Here is a 26551-nt window from a genome sequence, read left to right as displayed (position 1 = left end):
TCTTTTTCTTTTTTTTTATTTATATTTTTGGAGTATTTTTTTACCTGTGTGAGAGAGGACAGCTGAAGAGAGACAGGAAATGTGGGGAGTAGAGAGTGGGGGAAGACGTAGCAAATTATCAAGGCCAGGAGTCGAACCAGCGACTGCTGCGACTAGGACTATAGCCTCTGTACATGGGGTGCACGCTCTAACGGATAGGCTAACCAGTGCCCCAACACACTTCCTTTATTACACACCTTAAATGCACTATTTTCAATTCTGCATAGGAACCCATGACAGCATTAAATCATCTTTTCATCCTGCTTTTGTAAAATAACTGGTATTATTAGATCATTGAAAGTAAATATGCACAAACTCTGTAGACAAAAACATTGTGATGTTGTGTTTTTTGTCATTTTCATTATTTTTAGTATTACTGTATGTGTATAAAAGGCCACTTAAGGCCTCTCATTCTCTGACAGCTCTGCAAAGACTCCACATGCTCCACTGTGAATGTTGCACCAGAATTTTTTTATTTGTCACAAGTGCAGAAAGGGTGAATGTTACATTATTTATTTGTCTGTTTGTCCAGAATCCACAGTATTTAAATAAAGCCTTGTCAATACTTTCTGATTTCTGTGTAAAGTTTTGTAAGAGTCCTGCATCGTTGTGATGGCCAGACTCGACAAATACCTTGAAGACTAAATAAATTTGTGCAGGAAATAATACAAAAAAAAAAGATACATGTCTGTCACTACATTTGTGAATTCAGAATCATATATAACATCACCATTGTTGACATCAGTTTGTGGCACTTAATGAGTTCAGTTTTTTTGACAACACAGCAGCTTTAGAGCATGTCACAGGAAACACAGCAGACCCCCGGTCGCTGCGAGTCAGTGACTCCCCCTCACAGTAAAGTTTAATCTCTTACACAAAAAGAATTCCCACCCCGGGTTGTGTCACAGTGTCCAGCAGTGTATACAAATACAGTATCTTAATGCAGCAATACATACAACAAATTAGAGCCGGGTCAATCTCAAAACACCTCAAGTATATCCTTAAAAAGCGTTCACACTGTATTCCCAATGTTAGCTACCTCTATGGAAAATAAATACATGGTAAAGTGTATATAATGGGATATATATGACTTGTTCAAAGTAATATACAATACACAATTGGAGAATATAGATATCACCTTTGGAACAGCTTTTTTTTAGAAAGTGAATTCCTTCATGTGCCTGTTTATGTGGTGTTGACTGAATAAAGACAGACATTTTTTACAGTGTAGATAGCACGTGTCTGTCCGTGGTGTTCTCTGTAGCCAAAGACCACAAAAGACATGAAAAAGCTGATCCGTAGATGAACAGACGCCTTCATGCCAAGACGGATGAGGGCCACACATCCAGGAGATTGACTGAAAATAGAGGAAATGTCAAAAATTAACAACAGATCAATTTGAATCCTGTAAAAAACATCTTAACTTACTCTGAGGTAGAGCTATCTCTTTACCTGCATGAGATTCACCTCAGGTCAGACAGCCAATCACATGACAGAACACACTCCAGACTGGATAGCTTGGTCCTTTCCCTCAGCCACAGCATTCACACTACAAAGCAGGACACAACAAGGAGACATTTCAGCTACGCAATGAAGAAGAACAGGAAGTCACAACAGCAGGTTTCATCCAGCTAAAAATAGGGCAAAGGTAATTGCTGAGACTGAAAAAGTTATTGTTTTATGAAAAATATATGTCCTCTTTCAGTTTGATGCAAGAAATACGGTTAAAGAAGTTACGACAGGGACAACAAAACACTGAAAAATGTATAATACTAAAAAACTGCTGGAGGAACATCTCAAACTAATGAGGTTAATGATCAACAGGTTAGTAACATGACTGGGTATAAAAATGACACTCCAGAGAGGCCGAGTCTCTCAGAAATAAAGATGGGTATAGGTTCACCACACTGTGAGAGACTGTGTTAGCAAATAGTTCAACAGTTTCAGAATAAAGTTCTTCAGAGTAAAATGACAGAATGGGTGGATTTCATCGTTTACAGTAATAATATCATTAAAAGATTCAGAGAATCTGGAGACATCTCTGTGCAAAAGGGACAAGGACCAAAACCAGACTGGATGCATTATAAACAGACATAACTCTGTAGTGGAAATTACTGCATGGGCTCAAAATCTCATGCAAAACCATCCTCTATGAACACAGTTTGTTGCTGCATCCACCAATGCAGGTCCAACCTTTACCATGCCAAGAGGAAACCACATATAAAACTAAAATGAGGACGTATTAAAGATAAACTGAAAAAGAAAGGAGTTGACATGTTTTGCTTTGAGCACAGGGTCCATAAAATCAACACAAAATCAAGTCTTTACAGTTTCTTTACTCAGCTGCTCGTATTATTTGTTGTTTGTATCACAAAAAATTATGTATGTTGCTTTTTAAATGCACTCATGTGGCACAGACATTGTGCAATCACCTGTGGGGTATCTCAAGGCTCTATCCTTGTACAATGCATGATCTGCTGAACGCACCAGATAAAGAACTGCCAATACTTTTCTGAGAGATATTAATCTCATCGTTTCACCATGATTTAGGAATATTTGAGTTTAAGAAAACATGGAATCAATAATCAAGTCAGTTAACTATCCTGGTTTTCAGGGGTGCTATTTGATGATAAATTCATGGGGAAGTGGCCCCCTAATTTAAGGTAAAGAGAACCTCTAGAATCACCTTGACTGAATTTACCTTTACTGGTATTAATTACTACATTTTTAAAACATCTCTTATTTAAAGTTCTTAATTTCCCTCTCTTCTTGCAAAGGTGTTGCTGTAGCTCTCACCTCTTCGATGGCCTGAGAGAATCTTCACTCCCCGAGCTGACTTCCCTCGAGTCATTATCTGTGAGATCAGGATTACTGATGGGTACAACAGGATTCCCATTAGGGTCAAGAGTGTCGGGCTCATCGAAGCAGGGTTCCAGCACATCCAGGTCGTCCTGAGAGCCTAACTGTACAGCTAGGTCGGGCGTGGAGCAGGGGGAGGGCGAGGAATCACTCTGGGACAGTTTCTTCATGTGATGGATCACTGTGGCCGCATTGAACGCTCGCTGTGGGAAAATGTCACAGAGAAAAGAAGGTTATACCGCTGCAGCACACTGACTTGAACTTGGAAGGATAAAAGTCTGACACAACAATAGTTTACTGTTTTCTAGGGATGGGTTCTCGTGTAAACAGCCTCTAAAACTGACCTCAAGTGTTTGAAATCTAAATTAGAGCCTGCAGCGTCACTCACCTTCCACTTGGATTTGGCAAAGTTCTTCCCCAGCTGTTCACAGACAGACTGATAAATGTCGATGTCCTTAGCTGTGTTTTCAGCAATCCTGCAAACAAGATAATAACATGATTTAATTTGAGATTGAAAACATTCTGCATAACAGTGTTTGTATGAGTGTGTAGAGAAGAAGTGACTAACCAAGGATGCCTGAGTGCCTGTTCGGTGAGGAAGCGTTTGCTGGGGTTCTTCTCCATCATATTTCTGATGAAGTCTTTGGCTGTTGAGACATAACATGAACATCTCAGTACTACAACCTGCTGCAAACATACCATAAACAACACACACCTGCACCTACAGGGACATTATAGACGTTTCCACAGATGTTTCCAGATGTGTACACAGGAGCCCTTATGTTCTACGCTTTGAATATTCAGGTTCTGACAGCACCGATAAACACTGAGGTACCTCTGCTTCTTCTACAGCTTTAATAACAGTCCTTAATGCTCACATTAAAAATGCAAATCATCAGCAACAAATATTAAGAACATTAAATATAAATAGCTTAATATTTAATATATGAATGCCTGAAACAAACAGAGATACTTTGAGACAAAATGTAAAGAGTTGTACCAGATAAGGCCAGTTGTCAGAAAATGTTGTGTTTGAGGGACGTGAGGGTTAAATCATTCTGTCGTTTGGAGTTATTACAAAAAACAGCAGTGACACGGATATTTGTAAACGAGGGCAAAGCATTTCAACGTTGCTGTTTTGGTAAAGGTCATCGCTAGAGTACCTGTCAACCACAGCTTACAGTTAAATGAACCTGTCTTTATCTGTTTAACTTTAAGGGGGGCATTATTTACGAAATGAGCATCATGTTATATCTTGGACTAGAAACTATCAATCAAGGCCGGGAACTCATTAAGATAATGTTCATTGGGTTAAAAAATGAAGTGATAAGTAGGGCTATTTATTCCAAGTTTAATTTAATCTAACTGCCTTTTTATAACCAGCAGAGTCGCCCCCTGCTGGCCATTAGAAAAAATGAAGCTTTAAGACATTTCCACTTCTTATGTTTTGTTTATCTACAGTCTATGGTTTCTTCTGGACTGGACCTGTAGCAATGGTTAGCAACATCATGGTCATGGTGCAGCCACACTTAAAGAGAGGTTTTCTACATCTCCTCATTAGAAGTTAATTCATCCTCCAAACTCTTCCAAAAGTTTCCAATACTGTTGCATTCTTATTCAGGTTTTTTGAAGAAGTATTTAAATCCTAAATGTTCTCTTTAGGTAAGGAAGCCTTTTACTTAATGCCTTCGGCTTTAATCCCTCAGGCAGGCGAGAACTGAACTTTCCCCATTTAGTGCGGACTGTAACCATAACTGACCTGATCCAAACAGGTCGCACCGATATAGCTTTCCTGAAGAGGTGATGTAATGAGGCATGCTGGCCTGAATAAGGTTAAGCTCATAGGATAATGAATACTGATCTATACTTAGCCCAAGTTGAGGTTCACTGAAGCAGTGACTCCTTTTTAGTGACAATTCATGACAGCATCCTGTTACTGTAATCATATGCAAGTCCTCTGTTAGGTCACATTGCAAAATGCACAACGAACTCTGTGACAAAAATAGCTGAATCCTACCAAAGCTATGTTGACGCATAAAGACTATGATTCATTCTTAAATAGAACATTACATTTAATCTCATAGTTAATCTGTGTTGTCTCTTACAGAGGGGTATTGCATCCACTTAAATGGCTGAGATAATTATCTCGAGACAAGTTTCTATGAAAGAGTAAAAATCTGTGCTTCCAGCTGTTGTCTTACCTGACTCAGAGATGTCATCCCAGAAAGGTGAATGAAACGCGTACTCCGCTCTCATAATCTTTGAAAACAGACGAGTCTCGTTATCTTCGAAGAATGGAGGGTAGCCGCAGAGTCTGTGACACAGAGACAGCAAACATACTCAGGTAAACACCTAAACCTTTTGTAGATCCATCACATTTACACCTTTATTGTAAACTGGATGTCTTTACTTCAATGTTTTGACAGCTTCACATAGCAAGAGAAGAAAGCACCAAAGAGACACGAACAATGTGACAAAATCAGAAGATGATATAACTTAATAAAAAAAGACAGCACAGGATGACGTGGCAAATTAAAGTTCTCTTGGAAAAATTTTTACAACAACCACCTAGATAAAAATAAATACAAAAAATGTTTTGATTATTTAAATATTAAGCCAATACTAACACTTTTTAACTGACCAAATGCAGTGCATTAAATGTATAAATTAAATCAATGTCACATTTTTGAAAGTAGTGCAGCAGTATAGTAGCATCATTTAAAATCATAGCAGTTTGAGTTTTCTTTCCCTTTGCTCATGCACTGTAGTTGATGTTCAGTTTGTCAATAACATACTGTACATGTTAGTTTAGGTACATTAAGGTTTTTATTCTAAATAAACGTCACCATGAAGGCTTAAAGGCGGAGATTTTATCTAGAAATACAAGTTCCTTTCAGCACTCCGGTTTGTGACACAGCCTGTTAACAGAAATGTACTCACAGGATGTAAGTGATGACTCCAATGGACCAGCAGTCCACTACTTTATTGTAGGGTCTCTGCGCCAAAACCTCAGGGGCTGCAGAGAGATAAACAACAGTGGCTTTAATGCAAGTGCAACAATTCACTGTCTGAACAACCATACATGTGCACTGCATCGCTACAGATGTAGAATGAAGCCATGAGGGAGTGTGAGGGTGAAGAGCATGGTGCATTGTGGTCACTGTTTAGCATATCGAACTATTTTACTCTGCTTTTCTCTGAGGAAGTGCTGGACAAAGACACCAGCTGAATAAAGTTTGAATTTCATAAGCTTCTTGGTGTTATTTAGAGAAAATAATCATTCTGTAGCTCTAAATCTACAAATTAAACACGATTCAAAGAGCAGGAGAACTGTCTGAATACAGGTGAAAAGGTCCTGGTTTACTCACCTACGTATCCTGGGGTCCCGCACGCTGTGGACATCACGCCGTGCTCCACTGCCTTAGACAGACCGAAGTCACTGATCATGATCTTTGCATTCTCATCATCGTTATAGTACAGCAGGTTCTCCGGCTGCACAGAGACACAAAGAGAGAAAGAAAGGTTGATTACACTGCATTAGATTAGATTAAATATACTTTATTGTCCACAGAGGTAAATTTGCCCCGGACAGTAGTGCAAAAGAGGCACAGCTCAGTGCAACTTGATGCAACATGCCAACAAACATAACAGACAAAACTGGTGACCATACAAATAAGAAGAAAATAGAAATACTAGATAAATAAGATTCTTAAATATGCACAGAGATGAAAAAATTATAATAAACTTGATACTAAAGGTTCAAAGGGAAAAAAGAAGAAGAAATCTCTGTTCAAGTCTTTTCCTTGTTAAAAAGTATGATGTAAATATCACATAGTCAATCAGATTATCAGCTACCAGATATATTTATTCTCCATACAGTGTTTGCATCAGTGTGTGTGCATGTGATTGTGACTGTATGTGTGTGCCTTACCTTTAAGTCTCTGTGTACGATGCAGTTTTCGTGCAGGTAGCTGACGGCCTCCAGCACCTGTTTGATCACTCTGCTGGCATCCTTCTCCGTGTAAACCCCTTTGTCTATAATACGATCAAACAACTCCCCGCCTGAAACCCTGCAAACACACATGAGTGTACAAAAGACAGTTTAAAATGAGATTTCCTTTCATCTGGTATGACAGAGGGATACACTCACAGATAAAGATTCCTATCATCTAATAAATCTTATCTAATCTTTTGGAAACTCATTCCAACATCACAAACTAACTTTCCTGTCTGTTGCTTAAAACTCTGGAAAGTTATATCAAGTAAATAAACTTCCAAAGGGACAGAAATGTAACAACCGGGAGAGGAAATATTGTACGATATATTGTTTTTGGCAAACGTTACAGCCAGGCTTACTTCAGTGAGAACAAGCAGTGAGAGCTGAGATGTAACCCCAAGTCTCTGCAGGCATCCAACATGTTAGCTAACACTGCGTGGCAGTGAAAGGACAGCTAAGCGGTTCTTCTTAGTTTAGCCTCATCTACTTAGGAAGAGGGGAAGTTTCTAAAAACTTTACAGATCCTAAATCAGGATCGGATCCTTAACGGAAGAACTGTGGTTCAGGCTTTCTTCCTAAAACAGGTGGCATTACCCTTCACTGTTACCATACACTCAAGGTAAGATCTGCAAGCTGGGACATTTCTGTGAGACAGTATCAGACTCACAGTGGCATCAAAAAGTAAAGGAGGCACAATCTATATACTTGTATGTTATCATCAGATCTCTTTGCACACATCATGAAACCAGTCATCAATATTTTGTTGTGCAAAAGAAACAATTTGTGAAAAAGACAATATGATGACGTGAGTCCACTCACAGTTGCATGACGAGGTAATAGTGTGTTCGGGTCTCATAGAAATCCTCCAGTCCCACCACATGATCGTGCTTTATCCTGAAATAATAGGAAAGAGTTCGCAGTGTTACAGCTCTTATGGTGAGGATTTTAGCATATGCATCAAAGAGTGATCCTAATGCATCTTTGATTTATCATTCAACTCATCATGTTCGTTTCTAGTGGGATTAGTAATCGTAGAGCTCTTAAACTTTACATTTTAAACATATTGCTCAAGAAATGCACTTAAATCTTGCTGTTCTATAACAGAGGACAAAAACAAACATATCAAAGTAAAATAAAAGTATTAGAATCAACAGAATCTGTAGCAAACAGCAACAGACTGATCTATCGTCTGACAGCAGCACCACACATTAAAACATCATCCAAAGAAGTGTGTAGCAACTGTGCCGTCTTTTTTCTTTTAGTGTTTCAATGATCAGATTTTTTTTTATCCAATTGTGCAAATGTGCTTTTGTCATGCTTTGCGTACAACTGTGTTATAATCACAGCCCTTAATACATTGTTCCGATAATAGTTACAGTCTGGTCAGACTTCTCTGGACCTGGGCTCTTTAAAGACAGACTGAAGTAAAGTGGAAAACTGTCCTGTGGTCTCTAGATTAAAAAAAACATTCTTTTTGGAAATCATGGACACCTTGTCCTCTGCTCTAAAGAGGAGAGGGACCACCCGATTGTTGTCAGTGCACAGTTTTAAAGCCAGCATTCCATGGTGGTAGGGGGTTCTTAAGAGTCCATGGCATGGGTAGTTTACAAATCTGTGAAGGCTCCATTAATGCTAAACAATATATACAGGTTTAGGAGCAAAATATGCTGCTATCAGAAAATACCTTATTTGGGAAGATGAAACATATTTCACAAAGATAGAATTTCACTTTCAAAACTCTAGAAACTGGTCTCTTTGATTCTCATGCTTAACAGTGATTTTTAAAGTTGTTGCTCTCTGTAACAAACTAAAAACCCTCTTTATCAATGCGACTGAGTATATCTGTTTGTGTTTTACCTTCTCAGAACATTGATTTCATTTTCCAGATTGCTATGAATGAGGTGTTTCTTCTTCAAGCATTTCAGGGCGTACAGGTGTCCAGTTGTCTTCTCTCTCACCATGTACACCTCTGAAAATGTCCCCCTGCAGGAAAACGACACAGAAAGAGACGTGTGTAAGAGACAGTCAAAGTTAAGATGTCAGCCAAAACAAATGCCCCAAAACACATCATACATATCAATAATAATGCAGCAACTCGACTACTGTATGTAGACTGTATATCAACATATTTCCCCTTAAAGTGCAGAGAACGCCTCTGTGCTAAGACTTATTATTATGCTGACTCTTATTGCGATGGTCTTGCCGTACATGCAGACACCAAAAGTAGCTCTTTGAAAGTGTTAACATTTATTTGGCCAAAAGAAAAATACTTTATCGTTAGTTAAATGTAAAAGATGACTTATTTACTCTGGTGAATGTTTTGAAAAGTGCATACCCTCCTCTACTGTATACAAGTGTATAGAGCTTTAAATCATCTCGCTAGTCATGAGACATTCAATACAATTAAAGCTTCTTCTTATCAGCCTGTCCCATCAGTATTAATGTGCATTTAATTATTTTAAAACCTTATTAGTTGGGGAAAAATGCCTCTGATATTATTGTCCACCCTTTGATTGAGTCAAGTTCAGGATTTTTTCATTGCTTGTTCTTTGACATGAAGTGAATCAATAAAATGTCTTCATCTTTCTTTTTTATCTGATTTTCAGTGTCTCATTATTTAATTCATTTATCCTAATGTAGATGATTATGTGTGTTATTAGTCGGGTAAAACAGTTTAGGTCTGTTGTTTGTATCAAACAACCTACAACATTAGATCAATAAGACGGCCGTTAGTGTCTAACACAGGCTTTCTTCACATTAACCCTGTGTAACCCAGGCGGACCAGGACAGTGTTGGCTCAGATTCAACATGACATCTTGTTAGGTCTGCAGCCAAAAAGCAGTCAGGTCATTTCCACATCTTCGTCACTTTGTCCAACATTTGAATCAGTGTGTCAATGTGATTAAATTCTGTCATACACTAAAATAAACCCCTGTGCATATTCTGGTATGTGTTATTTCATGTTAAGTTATAACTGAGCAACAGTTCAGAAACTATTTTCTGATTCAAAAGTTGTATAATGGATTATATGTGGGTCTAATCATTTTTGCCTTAAAACACTCGACAATAAAACAATGAAACATTTCAGAAGAAGAAATGCATCACATGAAAAAGCAGGTGATATGATTATTACATTAATCTGATTTGCCTCTGCTGTAAATACTGGGTGTACCTCACAGATCTAAAATAACAGATGTGTTGACTCAGACACGTTTGTACCTCATGTTTGCCCGAACACACACACCTGCACCTGCTTCTACCACCACACCTCCTATACATGAAGAACACCCTTACACCAATATAGTCAGTCAGACTCCTAATCCTATAACGAAGTGGTGCTAGGATGTTCCCGCACTGCTGCTCTGACGTAAGTAACCTACTCAGACACACACACACACACACACACACGCACGCACACACACACACACACACACACACACACACACACACACACACACACACACACACACACACACACACACACACACACACACACACACACACACACACACACACACACACACACACACAGGAGCTTGAATCATTCTCATGCAGTCAGACAGAGAACTTTAAGTAGCTTTCAGGCTGCAGTATGGCTCTGTGGAAGTGACACCTTCAGTTAATGAAGCAAACACCTGTTGCAGGTCAATACACTGAGCAAGGATATGCCTACAGTAGATCTCTGGAAACTATAAAGTTAAGTTTAACATGACCTCTTGATAAAAAATCTATGGAGCCCCGGAACTCCTGCAAATTTGATCATTTTTATTCGTGCGCACAAGAGAATTAACTTGTGAACACCAGATATTGAGTTGTGTGGGATTTTGGTCGCTGTCTCTCGCCATGTAAGATGAACAAGGCAGAAACATTCACTCTTGACTCCAATACAACATTTCCTCTGATAAAAACAGAAGCATGATATGTATCTTACAGAAATCTTTGGAGTGGTAAGAAGCTAAAGAAAACACAGAAAGGAATAATTCAGCCAAAATAATCACCTGAGCTAGCTAGTAAAGCATAAAATTGTGAGCCGTAGTAACTCTACAGCAGATCCATGTCATCTCCAAGTGTTTGGAGGTTCTCCCAAACATGATTAAATAACAGTTTCACAAAGATAACATGTGTGGACAAGATAATCAACTTGGATGCACAAAATAAATGTTATAACTAAGGCTGTTCTACGTTAACTCAATGACACGATAACACGATAACATGATAACGTAATTTCCTTGAACACCACTGACAAATTAACGCCACATGTTCTGTGATTATGACCCTCAACCCGCCCCGTGTGAAATCAGGAACCAGTAACATTGTAAGCAGGCAAGCAGAAACAAACATCCTTACGCAGAAATGGATAAACAGGTCTTTTGATCGTCGAGCCCTGCCAGATGGCTCTCCAGTCAAGACCAAAGTTGTTTGTTTTTACCGTCAATGTGAAGTGAATTACCACCAGAGTACATCGGGTCTTAACTACCACTTGAAGCTGAGCACACAGATGATGCTGAGAAGAGCCCTCCTGTTGCAAACTATCCAGCGTGGCCTTACTTTCCCCGATGTGAGGTCAGATACAAACACACTGTGTGAGATTATCTACTTTGTGTGCGAATCCTAGGAAGGATCTTTGAGTGAAGGGAAATATAACTGATCAATGTATCTGTTTGTTGTTGTGATACATGAGGTCTATCGTTTGTGCTAAGCTGCTAAAATAACAGGGAATGTTTAGTTGACCTTTACAGGTGTACAGTTGGACACTGCCATTTTATTAGTATTAATAAGTAATGTTACATTTAAGTCGGTGTGCACATCTGTTATTGCTTCTTGGGCTTATGTGTATCATGTTGTTCTCTCAGCAGGTTTTTAAGCATGCAGAGCCTTTGAGGTTATTCTGGAGAGTTTTCTGGATAGTGTTTGATACCGTTTTGGATTGTTGCAATAATGACACATATATTCTCATAAATCCAGCATTTCATCCACTCACATGTTGATAAGAGTAATAAAAACTCAAAAAATATCCCTCTAAAGTAAATTTTGAAGAGATAAGAAAAAATGTGCGATTAATCATGAGTGAACTATCGACAATCATGTGATGAATCGTAAAATTGTAATCATTTGGTTGTTAGTTATAATGTGAAGGGGCTATGTACAAATAGGTTTATTATAAGTATTACAATTTTTGCATTTTTAGGGAACCTACTCCAAATCAAAAAACAAGCATGATTGTTTAAACTTACCAAAATTTTTTTCAGTTTTGCTTACTTTTTCATATTCATATAAATGCTGAAATTTGAAGGTGATTTCATTCTTGATTCTGTTAAAACATACCCTTAACTCAAGTTAAATAAAAGTTACTGTGAAGACATTTCAATAGCCAAATTTTTCTTTTTTTGAGAACACCAGAAAAAGATTATCTTTCCTCATATGTATGTCAATTGTTTCATGTGCCAAAAATACCAGGATGTCCACATCTGAACATTCACAGTGTGCAGTTTGCAAGCCAACATGCTTATTTTGCTGTTCTCACCCACTATCCTGAGTGCATTGGAAGACAGACTGCATCCACTCAGCTGATAAGATGTATATAAATGTCCAAGGCATGATGTTCTGAGAAGAAGAAGATATTCTTTATTAACCCCAAGTGGAAATTCAATTTTGTTCTCTGTTATTGATCATGCTTTACACAGACCAAAATACAAACCCATATGCACAAACAGGACCCTATGAGCATGCACTGATGGAGAGACATACTTCGACTTTAACCATCCACTCGCTGGTTCCAAAGCAAAGTCCCTGACAGACTGAGTTACTGCAGACCCCATGTCCATAGAGATGGAATATGATTGGAGGTAGCACCAAGAAAAGATTGGCTTTTTGTTAAAGGGGCATTTTTCAACAAAGAATTGCACATCCATAAGGAGGCGGATAAAAATAAACCTTAGAGGCTCGAGCTGAGAAACTGTCAATTCAATTTCCTCAGTCAGACTATAAAATGGACTGCACCCACCCTGACCCCGGTCTAAGACATTGTTTACATTTGCTGAGAGATGTCTTTCATGACTGATAAATTGACTTTGACAAGTTCAATCAGTGGAATGCCCCTTTAAGTAGAAAATTAAACGCTTGAAGAAAACAAGGTTTGTTCTCAGTAATCCATGGTGATGATAGGTAAAGCTCTGAACTTTTACAAACCATCTACATACAATGTCAGTATTAATACAGCAGCAGATTGAGGTGAATTAACTACATACTGTCTTCCAACAGGTTAACAATGTCATGTCCCTCATTAGCGGGCTCAGCTGTGAGTGGATTACACAGACAGTGTAAGAGGCCCCATTGACAAAACAGTTTCAGTGAGCTCATGAGAGGCTTATCCTCACCATGTAGACCAACCTGAGCAGGACAGACAGCGGCTCACATCACTGAATTTAGCACGTCCACGATCATTCTCCACACTCTGTTCACATAACATAAGAGCTGAGTCAAAACTTAAAGCCATGTAGTCCTCCATGCATGACTCATACTTCCTGTGGTCATCAGCTGTTCCCATCCCCTGGTCATACCTATCCAATACCACTGCAACACACCCTCATTGTTAACCTTATTTTGAAATATGGCTTTCTCTTCCTCAAGTTCATTCATGCCACCTCCTTCCAATCGCCGCCCAGCCTTCACAGTTTCATCAACTTCTCCCTCAGCCTGAGATGATCTCATCAGCCAACACCTGTCGTCTAGACTGCACAGGGGATAGATCTGCTGCAGCTCAGGGCAGTCCGCCTGTGATCAACGTATCTCCCTGTGGAAATCAAGCGCCAAAGAGGCTCTGATGAAGAGACTCTGCCGCATGATTCTGGTCCTGTGTTACTCAGGAGATCCAGAGTTTAAGGGAGACAATGTTACAGCAGCAATATTCAAAACAAGGAGGAGCATGGGGTCAATTGTATCTTCAACAATCCAGGTGTAGCCTTATGCTAGTCCCAAGTGGGACTGTGCCATCAAGCTGGTTGCACAGTGGGATCTGACTGAGGATTGAGGAACCTTTGGTTTGTATCCTCAACTTTCCATGTTTCATTTTGTCCATGAGGAGTGACACCCAAAGCCACACCTACAAATGGAGCCACCTGTATACATGTTTCAGGATGGGCCTCCTGTAAATGACTTCAGTTTAGGGACTGATCCTCCTCTCTGGACTCCACCATGTCTCCCTGTGGAGGTAAGAGAGGCTGAGAGGGCTGGTTTTGGACTACTTCCAGAGGATAGTTGTGCTAAGATGGCAGACTAGTGGGCTGACACATTGGGCATCATGGCCCATAGTTCATATTGGCCAAGAAGGACCGTTTGTCAATATGGATCTGTTGCTTTGCAATAAAAAAGAAATCACAGGAATATGAAATGTCTATGACAAGATTACAGCCACTCATTTCATATAAAACCACAAAGGAAACAACATATTTTACAGTTTTAAAGCAACCAGAAGCACATGCTTAGCATCATCTGTGTCTGCTGTCTGTTTCTTTTTACATTTGACATCTCACAGATCAAGTCTCCACAGGCCTGCTGACCAAAACTTCTGGAGTCTGGGCTCCAAAAGAGATATTTTAAATCATTGATATTCCTTAATTGTGATATTATAGTTGAGGTTCTAATCTACTAAGGAATACATTTCTGTGATTGTTACATGAAGCACAGATGTGTACATTTTTAAAAAGGAGTCAATGCAGCAGAGTTACTCCCCTGTTTTAGTGATTGACAAACTAATTGAAAAAAGGCCCTAACTCAAATAAGAGTCTATCCTAGTGTCACAAAAACATCAACTATGATTTGTAACTTGTTGTGAAATATCAGTTTGGTGTAGCACGGTACGCAGCTGACCCCTGCACCATCAGGTGTCAGTCAAAACCTGGTTCCTTGTCACTGAATTTAAAAGGTTCCAGCATCATTTAGATTGAACATTAGTTCCTTGTAGATAACAAATCTCAGTTTCCAATTGAGATTATTTCTAAAATATCTCAACATACAGCGAACATTTTATCATGACAGCCTTTAAGGTGCAAACTGATGGTTTCCAAGAGTACCCAGAGTGCCATTTTCAAGTCCCTTAAAACCTTGCAAGCTGCAATTGACTGCAAATCTCATTCACTTCCATTCCTCAAGCACACAAAGAGCAAACACACTTCTCTCTCTCTCTCTCTCTCTCTCTCTCTCTCTCTCTCTCTCTCTCTCTCTCTCTCTCTCTCTCTCTCTCTCTCTCTCTCTCTCTCTCTCTCTCTCTCTCTCTCTCTTCTGTCTCTCTCTCTTCTGTCTCTACATTATTTTAAAAAGCAGTACTTACGATCCCATCTTTCCCATGAACTCGAACACTTCCTTGATGTTACTCGTGTTTTTCTTCCAGCTGCAGATGATCTCTTTCCGCCCCATCTCGGCTCTGACGTTACCGTAGACTCCTGAAGGAAATAAGATTGGAAGTTATTTGGATTCTTTAATAATAATAATAATAATAATAATAATACATTTTATTTATTAAAGCGCTTTAAAAGATTCTCCAAGCGCTTTACAGGAAAATAAAATTATACAATAGAAAAGCAAAGGAAAACAGTGCAAAAAAAAATAGCAAAGAAAAGCAAGGCAGCAAAAATAAAAACAAAACAAGAAAAAAAAAATCAATCAATTATAGTTTAAAAGCCTTTGTAAATAGGTGTGTTTTGAGTCCGGATTTTAATTTGGTAAGTGAGGGAGAGAATCTGAGGTGTTGGGGGAGAGAGTTCCAGAGGGTGGGGGCAGCAACAGAGAAGGCCCTGTCCCCCCAGGTTTGGTGCTTGGGTTTGGTGAGAGGGTATGAGGAGGTTGGCGTTGGTGGGTGAATGGATGGGGGGTTTAAAATGTTGTCCCTGTTTAAGATCCTGAAAAGATCTAAAATGCATCAGTACCATTATTACACAGCTCTATGAAAACCAAACACTTGATATTTCAGATCTTAGTTAATCTCATTCTGTGACCTGTAACATGACCAAAGTCCAACAGAACGCAGGATAAGGCTCTTTGTCAGAATATACGACCTGTCCTACACATGCACAAGACAACATCAATATAGACCACGGACTGTATAAAACATGGACGTAGTCAACAGCAGTCGCCATATTGGAAATACTGTCTCAACCTAACTTTCGGTCGACCTAATGTGAGGCAAAGAGATTGAGCTGAGGCGGGCCTTTAGCCTCCTCGCTAACAGCTACAGTGTGCCGACCCATCAGTCAAGTCATGCCAAACTCTTAACCTTAAAATCGTAAAAACTACTGAGGTATAAAAAACCTTCACCCCCCTGTACAGTGTGTGCAGTTATAGAAATTAGCTATTCAGACCCAAACGTTTTATGCAACAGGCTGTAAACATGTTTATTTCTACTGTTAAGATCTCCTTTGTTTGAATGGGTGTATATGTGGCTTCTGGTGTTTCTGGAGACAGCCTCAAGTGGACACTCGAAAAATTGCAATTTGTAGCACCTCTGCATTGGCTTCATGTTTCAAGACCAGACTTTATCACTTTGCAAATACATTAAAGGTACCACTTTATCCAGAGGGGGTGCCAAAATCAACACAATCAGAAAGTTCCTCAGAGGAGGTTTAAATCTTTACAGCTGTTTTCAGACATGCACTCTGGAAAACTTCAAATTTCAGGAGAGCTGCGGGTAGAAGAATGCGTATGTGTAACGTTGTTTAACAGAAACATGAATTGAGAAAGACTTTTAAGAAAGTAATTGTGTAAAACTTAGACTGGTCTGATTTATCTTCTGTTAATTTGAGTCAGATTGTATTTGGGAGAGATGTCAGAGTTTCATCCTGACTTCAGTCCAGACCAGTATGATCATAAATACAGTGAAAGAGTTTTTTTTTTTTTACCTTTCTCTGCCCCTCACCTTTCACTGTACCACCCTTTAAGATGTGTCAGCCACCATCCCCTCATGTCCTGGTTACATAAACTGCTGCATGTTCAAGACTGAGGTCAGTGCTCACTCGGTAGGCTAAAGCTCGTTTGTACCTATCAGTTACACAAGCCTCAGAAAGGCAGAGGATTAGAGAGTTAAGTAGCCAGGTTAATCTTAATCTTACAGCCCTCCTGTACTCCTTCCTTGTGTCTGTTGTGGGAACAGATTAGCAGGTGATTTTCAAACGGGACACAAAACTGGGTCGTTTTCTAATCTGAGCCTCAAGGGGCCGATGCACTCTGGTTTCCAGTAGTATTTCATAAATGCACCTACATCAGGCAGCACAGTCACACAAAATATGAAAATGATGCAGTCACTGTCTACAGAAATCATTGTCACATTTATTTTTCTAATTTAGATAAATTCTATATAAGCCAACATTAACAGGTGTATATTCTCAGTTTCATAACATGAATCCAATTTATTGAGACAATGAAGAGCAGAAAAACGAATTAAGTTCAATTAGAAATCTCCTTAACCCCATATTCACGCCCGCCCCTTCTTGTCACAGTTTTAGATTAAAATAAAGCAACAATGGGATATTTCACAGCCACAAAGTTCAGCCAGTTTACTGGATTATTTGCACTTTTCTGTTTCAATATTGTAAGCAAACAAGTTCAAGTCAAATTTCAACTTTTGTTTCTGCTCGGTGGCAATAAAAACTCTTTCTTGAGGTCTTAAAGTTAACATTATCCATTTCAAATTGTAAAATAGAGATGAAATGAAACACTTTAAGAATATCTATGATTAAAGAGGGATTCTAATGATACAATAATATTAGTACATTTGATCATTTGATCTGTTTCTGTCTCTTACGTGACTCCAAGAAACATAATCAAATCCACCACTTTGTAGATGTGTCAATTTCCAAACTTTTTTAGGTTAAGTATCATAATAACAGACTAATTTGAAGTGTTCTCTTTTAAAAAATACAGTAAACTGAAGATATAAACGGAGACGACATCAGTGAAGGAATTAATGTGGAAACTGGAGCACCAGACGAGAGAGCAGGTGCTAGTTTTCCATCTCTGTTGGTTCTATTTAAACATCAATTACAAAGTGAGCAAATACATTAATTCAAATAAGAAACAACCTTAATTCATGTTCACAGCTTAATAATCCAACAACAAGACTACATCTAAATCTGAATCTGGGGCTAAAAAAGTGATAAATGTGTTTTTTACCTGAGGAGCGGTGCAGAGGTGTTGGAGTTGAGGTATCTTTGGATGTACCTGACAGCTTCCAGTGAGCAGCCGCTGTTCACGAGCACAGGGGGTGGAGCTTCATCCATTCATTAGTCTCATTAGTCTCACGACTTGTTGCATTCAATGACACTCTGGAACTGCTGGAAATCACAAAGAAAGACGTTTGAGCTATTTGGTAAAAAAGAACTAAGCTCTTATATTATCATTATTGTTAAAAACAGATTGTTCTTGACCGTTTGGTAGATTTTTCTCAGTTATTTTTTTTTAAATACGATTTTTATTACAGGCTGTACCTCATTGTATTAAATGTGAAAGAATATTTTTAATTAGGCAAAAATAGATAAAGTAGTCTTCTTCTTTTGAATATTCCCCAAAGCAGTTTAAATAATTAACATTTAATTTTACTTCATTTCACTTTTTTACACACCAGAATAAAAAAAACACTGGAGATATCTGTCAGTAGATATTCATTTTATTATCTGTTCTGATTAAACTTCAGTTAAATCCCAAAGGCAGCCTATATTGATCAATGCTACAAGTCCTGTGTACTTCTCTTACTAAAAAACGTTGTGTTTATTGTTTATAGCTTTATTTCTGTTTATTAATTTATTTAATTTTTTGTTTTAAAGAAATGTTGCAAAATAGAAAACAATACTATCTTTGCTTACAGAGACAAATCTTGCTATAATGAAATCTTAATGACTCTGAGTTTGACTGCAGATTATCTGAAAAGTGTATATTACCAGTCTTGTAATAAAATACAAATATTGGTAACTTTTTTTTGTCTGCTGAGTGAATACTTTGAGTATTTCGACATTCACATTCATGCAACTACTTTTGACAACAAAGTCTGATGTGAACTGTTTTTTTCTGTGGTGCACATGTTTTCCATTTACACTGCACAAGGACACGCACGATCAGTGTGATTATCTCGCACACATGCAGACAGCATAGGCCTATGTGATAATGATTACAACACCTCAGCATAAGGCTTTAGCTCTACGGGTACAGCCTCTTTCTGATGATGCAGAGAAAGTAAGTGCTTTGTTTATGCAGACACAGACGCTCAGCTGTTCAGTGTACGTGTACATATGCTGTTAAGTCTCAGGGACATGCAAACTTCCCATCTGCTTCAAGCTTTGGAATGACAAGATATAAATGTCCAACTCTTCACATTGAACTGGTTCGTGTGTAACATTAAAATCTGCACAGTCAGTCTAAGGTGTGCAGTGCAGCAGCAAGGGTATTAAAGCACAGCTAAGCTAGTTATATCAGCAGCTAATGCAAAGACATACATCAGGCCATGCAAGCTAATTATCACTTTCCCTATTTATATTCATACTCATACAGACATTATGTGAGTGCAGACTGGAGCCTATGAACATATCATTGATATAAACATTAGAGGCAAGAGTTTGGTCTTTATCAAACAATGCTGGGCTGCATCAAATATGAAAACTGTGAATCTAAAATAGACACAAGATACTTTTGCCCGAATGAAAAGGGTAAGATCTCGGTAAAGAAACCCAATACATCCTAACCTCTTCACCAATATTGATGATAAGTTACATACATAACATATCACATTGTTTCCATCAATGAACACCACAATTTGTACAGCACTGCCACACATGCAGAAACCTTTTTGGGATCAGAAGCAGAATCAAACATTAAACCTCCCCTCCATGTTGCTTGAAATGGGTTGAATCATTTTGCAAACTATATTTGTGATTCCTAAAACTGAAATCATGAGGATTAGAATAAGAACAATAAAACTTGATGTGCTTATGTGCATGCACCCCTGCTGCGGTGAAATGTTCTTCATTTACCTTCCAGCTTGATATGCGTTACATCATGAGTCACTGACATAACATTTAGATTAAAAGCACTGACCTGATGACTTCACTGACACGATCACAGCTTGAAGGGAGCTTCAGATGTTAATGGACTTAACACCTTTTAATGTAAGCCAGAGAATTATCATCAATTGATCAATATAAAATTAAACATTTAAATAGTATAACAATAATAAACAGTGCATGGCTTAAAGTGCAAGCTTCACCAACGATAAAAAATAATTGAGCTTCACTTAAAGCAATCAAGACAGTTCCAAAACTTCTGTTTAGAATATAATATAAAATAATATAATATAATATAATATAATATAATATAATATAATATAATATAATATAATATAATATAATATAATATACAGCATATAATATCTCCTGCAGGATTTTGAAGAACATTTCATTTCTTAAATTAAATCCAGGTACGTGAAAATGAAACTGAAGTTCTGTGTATCTTTAAAGTTTCTGTCTTCGAGCCTCCTGTATGAGGAAAATATGATCTCTTATGGTAGGAGGTTAATAACTTCAAGCCGCTGTGAGCAGTTTTAAATGGTTCCTCGCGGGAGCTTTAAATTGAAGCAATCAAAATGTGCCAAAGATCTCTGTGCATAACTTAAAAACAACTCACTGATGAAATGTCAGAAGGCTCCTGTGACAAACTTTGTGTTTTGTTCAGTTTGGCCTCCCCTCTGGACAAACTGGAGGGATCTTCTGACAAAACTAAAATAAAATCCTTTTTCTTTCATTTAAATGCCCTTCATACAACTCTCTATTTAACTTGCAAAAAATAAAACACTGTTCTGCAGTGTGTTGTTTTTCACCTTCCTGACACCAGCTACTTGACAGTACAGAAAAAAATTATATTTTCCTGATGGTATCATTTGCTTCTTTAGGTCATAAAGAGGTGTCATTAATAATTTCAACATGTTTTATAACCAGATAAAAAATTCCTCATATTAGATTTTCTTGTAGGGATTTTTTTTGTTTTTTTATTTACCTTAATTAAATATACCATTCTTGTTTAATGATTTATGTCTTTTCAGTTTTACCTCTTTATCCTACTTCACAGCATGTTATGAATGTCGTGAATGTCTGCCTATTTACAGTTTGTGCATTTTAATTTTCTAATTTTTTGGGGGGAAAGAACAAAGATTGCTTATCAATTACAGCAAAAAGTGAGAATGGAAGCAATAGTAAAAGTCATGAGAGAAAAAATAATCATAGAAAGACTAAGCTTAAGACACACAGGGTTAAATAAAATGATGCACTTAATAGGAAAATTGATTAATCAATTAATTTATTTCTGTTGGGACCCCTTGAAAACCCAAAAGTACATCCCAAGGGGATCTGTCATAATAATAATGTCCTTAAGGAAACATGCATCAGGTCTGTGCCAATGTGGAAAAAAATGTTGAACGCGTAATCTGTTATTACCAGGGATACATTCATTCAGGTTACTGTAATCAAGAAGCTTTTTACTTTTCTGAAAAGTGTCTAAAATCAGTTATTTCACTTTTACTTTGGTATTTTTTGTGAGAGGTATTATACTTCCTTACAGTTAACATAGCATCAGTTACTGAGTAAATAAAAAGGGCAAGAAAGATACCAGCTTTTTATCAGCTGTGTGGCTGTCAGCTGATGGGCTGCCACCAAGTGGTCAGGTGGACTAACACGAAGCAGAGGAGCAAAACACATGCTGACATCACAACAAGAACAGCCTGCTCTTGTATGGTTGTAAATACGGACACAGGTAAGTTCTTTTAATGTAAGCCAGAGAATTATCATCAATTGATCAATATAAAATTAAACATTTAAATAGTATAACAATAATAAACAGTGCATGGCTTAAAGTGCATGGCTTAAAGTGCAAGCTTCACCAACGATAAAACACCTCGTTCCAAACACAGTAAGGGGATCAGTGAGACACAACCTGATTTACATCAGTATCCAACCTAAGAGTCTACAAACTGCAACACTAAAAAAAAAAAAAGATGCAATAAAAATACACAACACTCTCACCCTCAAGTTGTCGTTGTCAACACATTACAATCACACCTTATGAGTCTCCTGTTGATAATGCCTCAACAATTATCTTAGGAAAATATTATTTCACACTATTCACTCCCCAAACCCTGGAGTTAAAGGAAAGTACTTAGTCTTTCAAGTCAATCTCAAATAAAGTCCTTTTAACTTTGACTTCATAGCATTACTGAAAAAAACAGAGGTTTTAAAATACAAATGGTTGGTTATTTTGGGTGAGAAAACTGACAACAGAATTATCATAATAAGGTTAGTTACTGTATCACCATTACTGATGCATTAATGTGTAAATCACTTTTTTGTGCACTCTCACCAACCTCGTCTAACCGATAAAAGTAATATTTCTACCCATGATAATAATAGTACTTTTATGAATTCAGAACTCAAAGAAGCACATTTCTTTTTTTATATATTTTGTTGTGCTTACAAAAGTTATTTGTTTTTATTGTGAATAGAAATCTCATATGTAGGAAAATAAAGGTTGTTGTTAAGTGAAAGGGATTTAGTGGTTGTAGTAGTTTCTATTCTTTTTTATTCTTATCTTTATGTATCTATTTTTATTTTTCTTATTTTTACTTATTTTTACTTATTCTCGATTGTGCTTATGTCTATGTTTGTGCAACCACCGAATTTCCCCCGGGGATCAATAAAGTAATATCTTATCTTATCTTATCTCTGCTCAAGTAAAATGTAATCAAAGTAAGTGTACTTTTACCTGAGTAGATTATCTTAGTATTGCTTCCTACTCTGTTTATTGCAAGAAAGGGAATTTCATAAGGTGTTTTCCCTCTTTTGGGGGTTTTATCCGTCAATAAATATTTTCTTCTGATAGACATAGGTACCTTTTGAAGTTCTGGCACCCACATTGTGGAACTCTCTTCCTGTAAATATTCGTTCAGCTGTCTCTATTGTCCCTTTTTTAAAACTCTTAAAGACACATAAACAGGCCTTCGACTCACCTTGTACAGACTAATGTTTTAATTATGCTGTTGTCTGTTTATTTCACTGTTTTATGATTAAATTTTGATTTGAATCTTTTTCCTGTGAAGCACTTTGTGATTTTATTCTATGAAAGATGCTATACTAAATAAAATGTACTTACTTACTTACTTCTTCCTACCCTCCAGTATAATGAGTGGCAGTAACGCACCTTAAACGCCAGTCGCCGTCAGCCATTAAACCTTCAAGAAGAAGAAGAAGACAACAAAGAGACGTCGTTGACGTCACGAATTGACGTTGTGTTGATTTTGAGCGGAGAAATAATATATTTATTAACTGACGTAAGGCGCTAAATCTAAAATAAACCGTGAATAAAATGTGAAAATTCATGAAATATTTTGATGAAGCAGCAGCACGTATGAAAGGTTCGATGATATTTGACCTTACACAATAAAGTGTTTCCGCAGCGTCAGGTAGTTAAAAGGAAAAAGCAGGAAAAAGAGAAGCTAACGCTGCCGGTCGAGCTAGCTTAATCTGAGCTAGCGAGCTAACATTAGCACGAGGCTAGTTTGACTCCTGATGTGACTCTGCAAATACATGTGTGTCATAAACTGGTTTATAGTGGTCTGTGTGGGTTAGCGAGGTGTATGTGCCGCGTTTACGTTTAATAGAGTAAGAAATAGACTGCCAGTACGAGCTGGCTGCTAGAGGTTGCTTCGTAAGAACACAGCTATGTCCTGGTAATGCTCAGCCCTTGTTAGCAGACTATGTTAGCATCATGGAAACAGTCTAGGGTAACAGCAACACTGCTTCTGTTTTTAAGACTCAAACATCTGCCTGTGTGCTTCACGTTGTAGGAGTATGGCGCCCCGCTTGCAGCTGGAGAAAGCGGCTTGGCGTTGGGTGGAAACGGTGAAACCAGAAGAAATCAGACAGGAGCATATCGAGCTAGCATATCGTGTCAATCTCCCGGCCTGCAAGAGAGGAGCCTGCAGGTACGATCTTCTCGTGTACAAGACTAATGTTTCTCATTGAGGAGTATCAGCTACACATGCTGAGATGTACTGTTGATGTAACTGGCTTTTTGGTCAGCTTTACAGAGTGATAAAGTGTGCATTAGCAGGCTGATTTGTTCTCTTACTGCTGGACAAGCTGTCATAGTATACAGGTCAACACTGGGGTTTCCATAAAGGCTCTTTAGAATCCATCTTAGTATTAAAGATGATTGAAAAGATGAATTAAACAGTATTTGTTGCGCTACCTTGCACAGCAGAAATTGTAGTAATATTAAGAGAGTACATAACTTCACAAGTTGAGCCAGAGTAAACATACTCCTGGTCAAATATTCCTTCAAAACAAGTGAATGTTTCTCAGTCAAATTATTTCTAGAGTTAAATTACTTCAGTATTTTCTCAGCAAAACATTTCAGTATTCAAATAACATTTTAAAAATCTCATAACGTTGTATTTTACAGTCGAAAATACATGGGTGCATATTCTGTTTTGTTATGTTTATTTAAAAAACAGTAATGACATTTTTAAACTCGCATGCTACAGCTCTAAAATATTAGGAATGCCCAAGAGTATGTGATGACAGCCAGGCTTTCCACAGCAAGAAAACTGCCAGATTGATACCAGTTTGCATCAACATGCTAAAATGTTAAACTTAGATATAATTAAAATGTTGAAATCCTGTAGGCGCTCTGTGGGATGTGTCATACAACACTACTGACGTGATCATATCAGAGACTGCCCCTCTTAAGGTGTAACATGTAGAAAAAAGACCGTACATTACTGTCTTCAAAACCACCAAATTTGATAATTTGCTGTTCACAATACAAGCATACTTCTTAAAGTGTGGACACTGTGTAAAATAATTGATAAAAGCAGAATCCTATGGTTTACAAATCATTGAAAACGTATCTTTAATTGAAAATAGTGTAAATACAACATAAAAAAATGTTGAATCTGAAAAGTTGTATTGTCTTCTGAATTATTTTTTTTATGTTTATTTAGAAAACATTATTTACATTTTTTAAAACTCACATGCTACAGATTTACTACCCCCCAAGAAAATAGGACAAACAAGCCATAGAATAAAAACAACAACTAAGTTACTACAAGCAAAGACAACAAGTCATCAGCTGACTTGAGAGCAAAAGTAACAAGAACGTTCATGGAAATGTTGTGGAGTCAAGAGTATGATATTTGATTTTCCAATTTAGTGGAGTTCATAAAATTACAAAAAAACCTGCACACTGTCAGACATGCAAAAAATATTCATTGGCAACTTTTGGACCTAGACCTTCATCGGGCAAAAAGGTTTAAGTCTGAAACGCTGCCAAATTTTATGAGCTTCTCACTCCACCTGTCCCATGAAGTAGATGTGTGAAGCCCTTTCTTCATGCTTCATATGTAGTGGAGGTAAAGTAAAAAATCTCCTTAAAAAAATAAGACTTGGGTAAAGTGCAGATACTCAAAAAGATGCACTTACATTAATTTGCTGCTGTTCATCACTGGTTATGTGCAGTCAATAATCACAGGTCAATATCATCTAGATTAAACTTTGACAATACAACCACCGGTTTCAAGAAGGTTCATATTTTATTTTCCTCATCAACTCATCAAAAAAAAAAGTTTATTAATATGTTATTCTGTCAGGTCTTTAGACTGTGTTCTGTAAGACTTGTGTCTCTGCAGATGAGAGATGTTATAAAAATGTCACTTGTTCTGTAAATATAAGGTTTTAAATTTTACAAACTTTATTGATCTCCATTATGGAAAGCTTGTGTTTAAATGTTTCAATGGACTTCAGCCTTTCTGCAGACAAATAAAAAGACAACAGAGCTGCCTAAGATCCATTAAAGCAGCTTTATGTGGCTTTATAAAGTAAAATTCACTTTTTCTTTTTCAACCATTTTAATCTTTTATTCTCATAAAGGCAGTACACGTGTTACAAATTAGTATTCTCTATAAACACCTTAGTATTTGCACCAGGTGGCTGGTTTCAGTTTGTCTGTGCATGATGTATCTGCCCCTGACAAATACACAATAACTAATACCAATAACAATACGTTTATATCTTATTCTGACTGAAACTAAAGCTACCGCTCCGCTCTCTTCTCCAGAAGGAACTGCAAAGGAAACCCGAATTGTCTTGTTGGTATTGGTGAGCAGGCGTGGCTCGGGGAGATCGATGAAAATGCTTTCCATAATATTGATGACCCAAATTCAGAACGTCGAGACAAGGTGGGTCAAAAGTTTTGACTTCTGTGGAGACTCGATCATTTGAGCGGGGATGGAAACTGATCTAAATGTCTCTCTTTTTCTGTCTCTGCTCTAGAACACATTTGTTGGTCTAACCAACCTAGGTGCAACATGCTACGTCAACACATTCCTGCAAGTGTGGTTCCACAACCTGGAGCTGCGGAGGAGCCTCTATCAGTGCCACAATTCCCGAGCCCAGGAACACAACTCTGACTCGGGTACAACGAGAATTTAACTACTTTGGATGCATTTAATTAAAAACAGTTCATAAAAATCAGCTACAGATATTATGGAGTTTTTGTTGTCATCACTGGCAACATTCAGTCTCTCTTTCCCTCTCTCCCTGTTTGAAGTACTTGTAAGTGTAAATTGCTGAC

General features: G+C 37.7%; 2 protein-coding genes across 14 annotated transcripts in view; one reads left to right on the top strand and one right to left on the bottom strand.

The window, feature by feature from the left end:
* Positions 1 to 491: 491 nt before the first annotated feature.
* Positions 492 to 23182, bottom strand: LOC117812025 (calcium/calmodulin-dependent protein kinase type 1D-like). Of its 7 annotated transcripts, XM_034682557.1 has the most exons (15): positions 23072 to 23176; positions 19973 to 20035; positions 18059 to 18219; positions 15225 to 15336; positions 8753 to 8878; positions 7715 to 7789; positions 6830 to 6968; positions 6267 to 6390; positions 5839 to 5914; positions 5100 to 5212; positions 3467 to 3545; positions 3287 to 3374; positions 2836 to 3101; positions 1492 to 1588; positions 492 to 1396 (listed from the first exon to the last, which is right to left on the bottom strand). In XM_034682557.1, the coding sequence occupies exons 4-14, from the start codon at positions 15308 to 15310 to the stop codon at positions 1525 to 1527; spliced, it is 1236 nt and encodes a 411-aa protein (XP_034538448.1). In that variant the 5' UTR covers positions 15311 to 15336; positions 18059 to 18219; positions 19973 to 20035; positions 23072 to 23176; the 3' UTR covers positions 492 to 1396; positions 1492 to 1524. The 7 variants fall into 7 exon arrangements, with proteins under 7 accessions (XP_034538448.1, XP_034538456.1, XP_034538465.1 ...); XM_034682565.1 differs by lacking the exon at positions 19973 to 20035 and having other exon boundaries at positions 23072 to 23182; XM_034682574.1 differs by lacking the exon at positions 19973 to 20035 and having other exon boundaries at positions 23080 to 23176.
* usp48 (ubiquitin specific peptidase 48) overlaps positions 23161 to 26551 on the top strand; it is a 19465-nt gene continuing 16074 nt past the window's right edge. The window contains exons 1-4 of one of the 7 annotated variants that reach the window (XM_034682541.1): positions 23161 to 23249; positions 23766 to 23903; positions 26039 to 26156; positions 26251 to 26392. In XM_034682541.1, coding sequence (XP_034538432.1) covers positions 23770 to 23903; positions 26039 to 26156; positions 26251 to 26392 — 394 coding nt within the window. In that variant the 5' untranslated portion in view covers positions 23161 to 23249; positions 23766 to 23769. Of the gene's footprint in view, positions 23334 to 23407; positions 23649 to 23765; positions 23904 to 26035; positions 26157 to 26250; positions 26393 to 26551 lie in introns of those variants that run through there. The other 6 variants (XM_034682526.1, XM_034682518.1, XM_034682533.1 and 3 more) reach the window with 6 other exon arrangements.

This window comes from Notolabrus celidotus, chromosome 1 (genome assembly GCF_009762535.1).
Source record: "Notolabrus celidotus isolate fNotCel1 chromosome 1, fNotCel1.pri, whole genome shotgun sequence".
NCBI classification, from domain to species: domain Eukaryota; kingdom Metazoa; phylum Chordata; class Actinopteri; order Labriformes; family Labridae; genus Notolabrus; species Notolabrus celidotus.
This window is presented reverse-complemented; position numbering and strand designations above follow the sequence as displayed.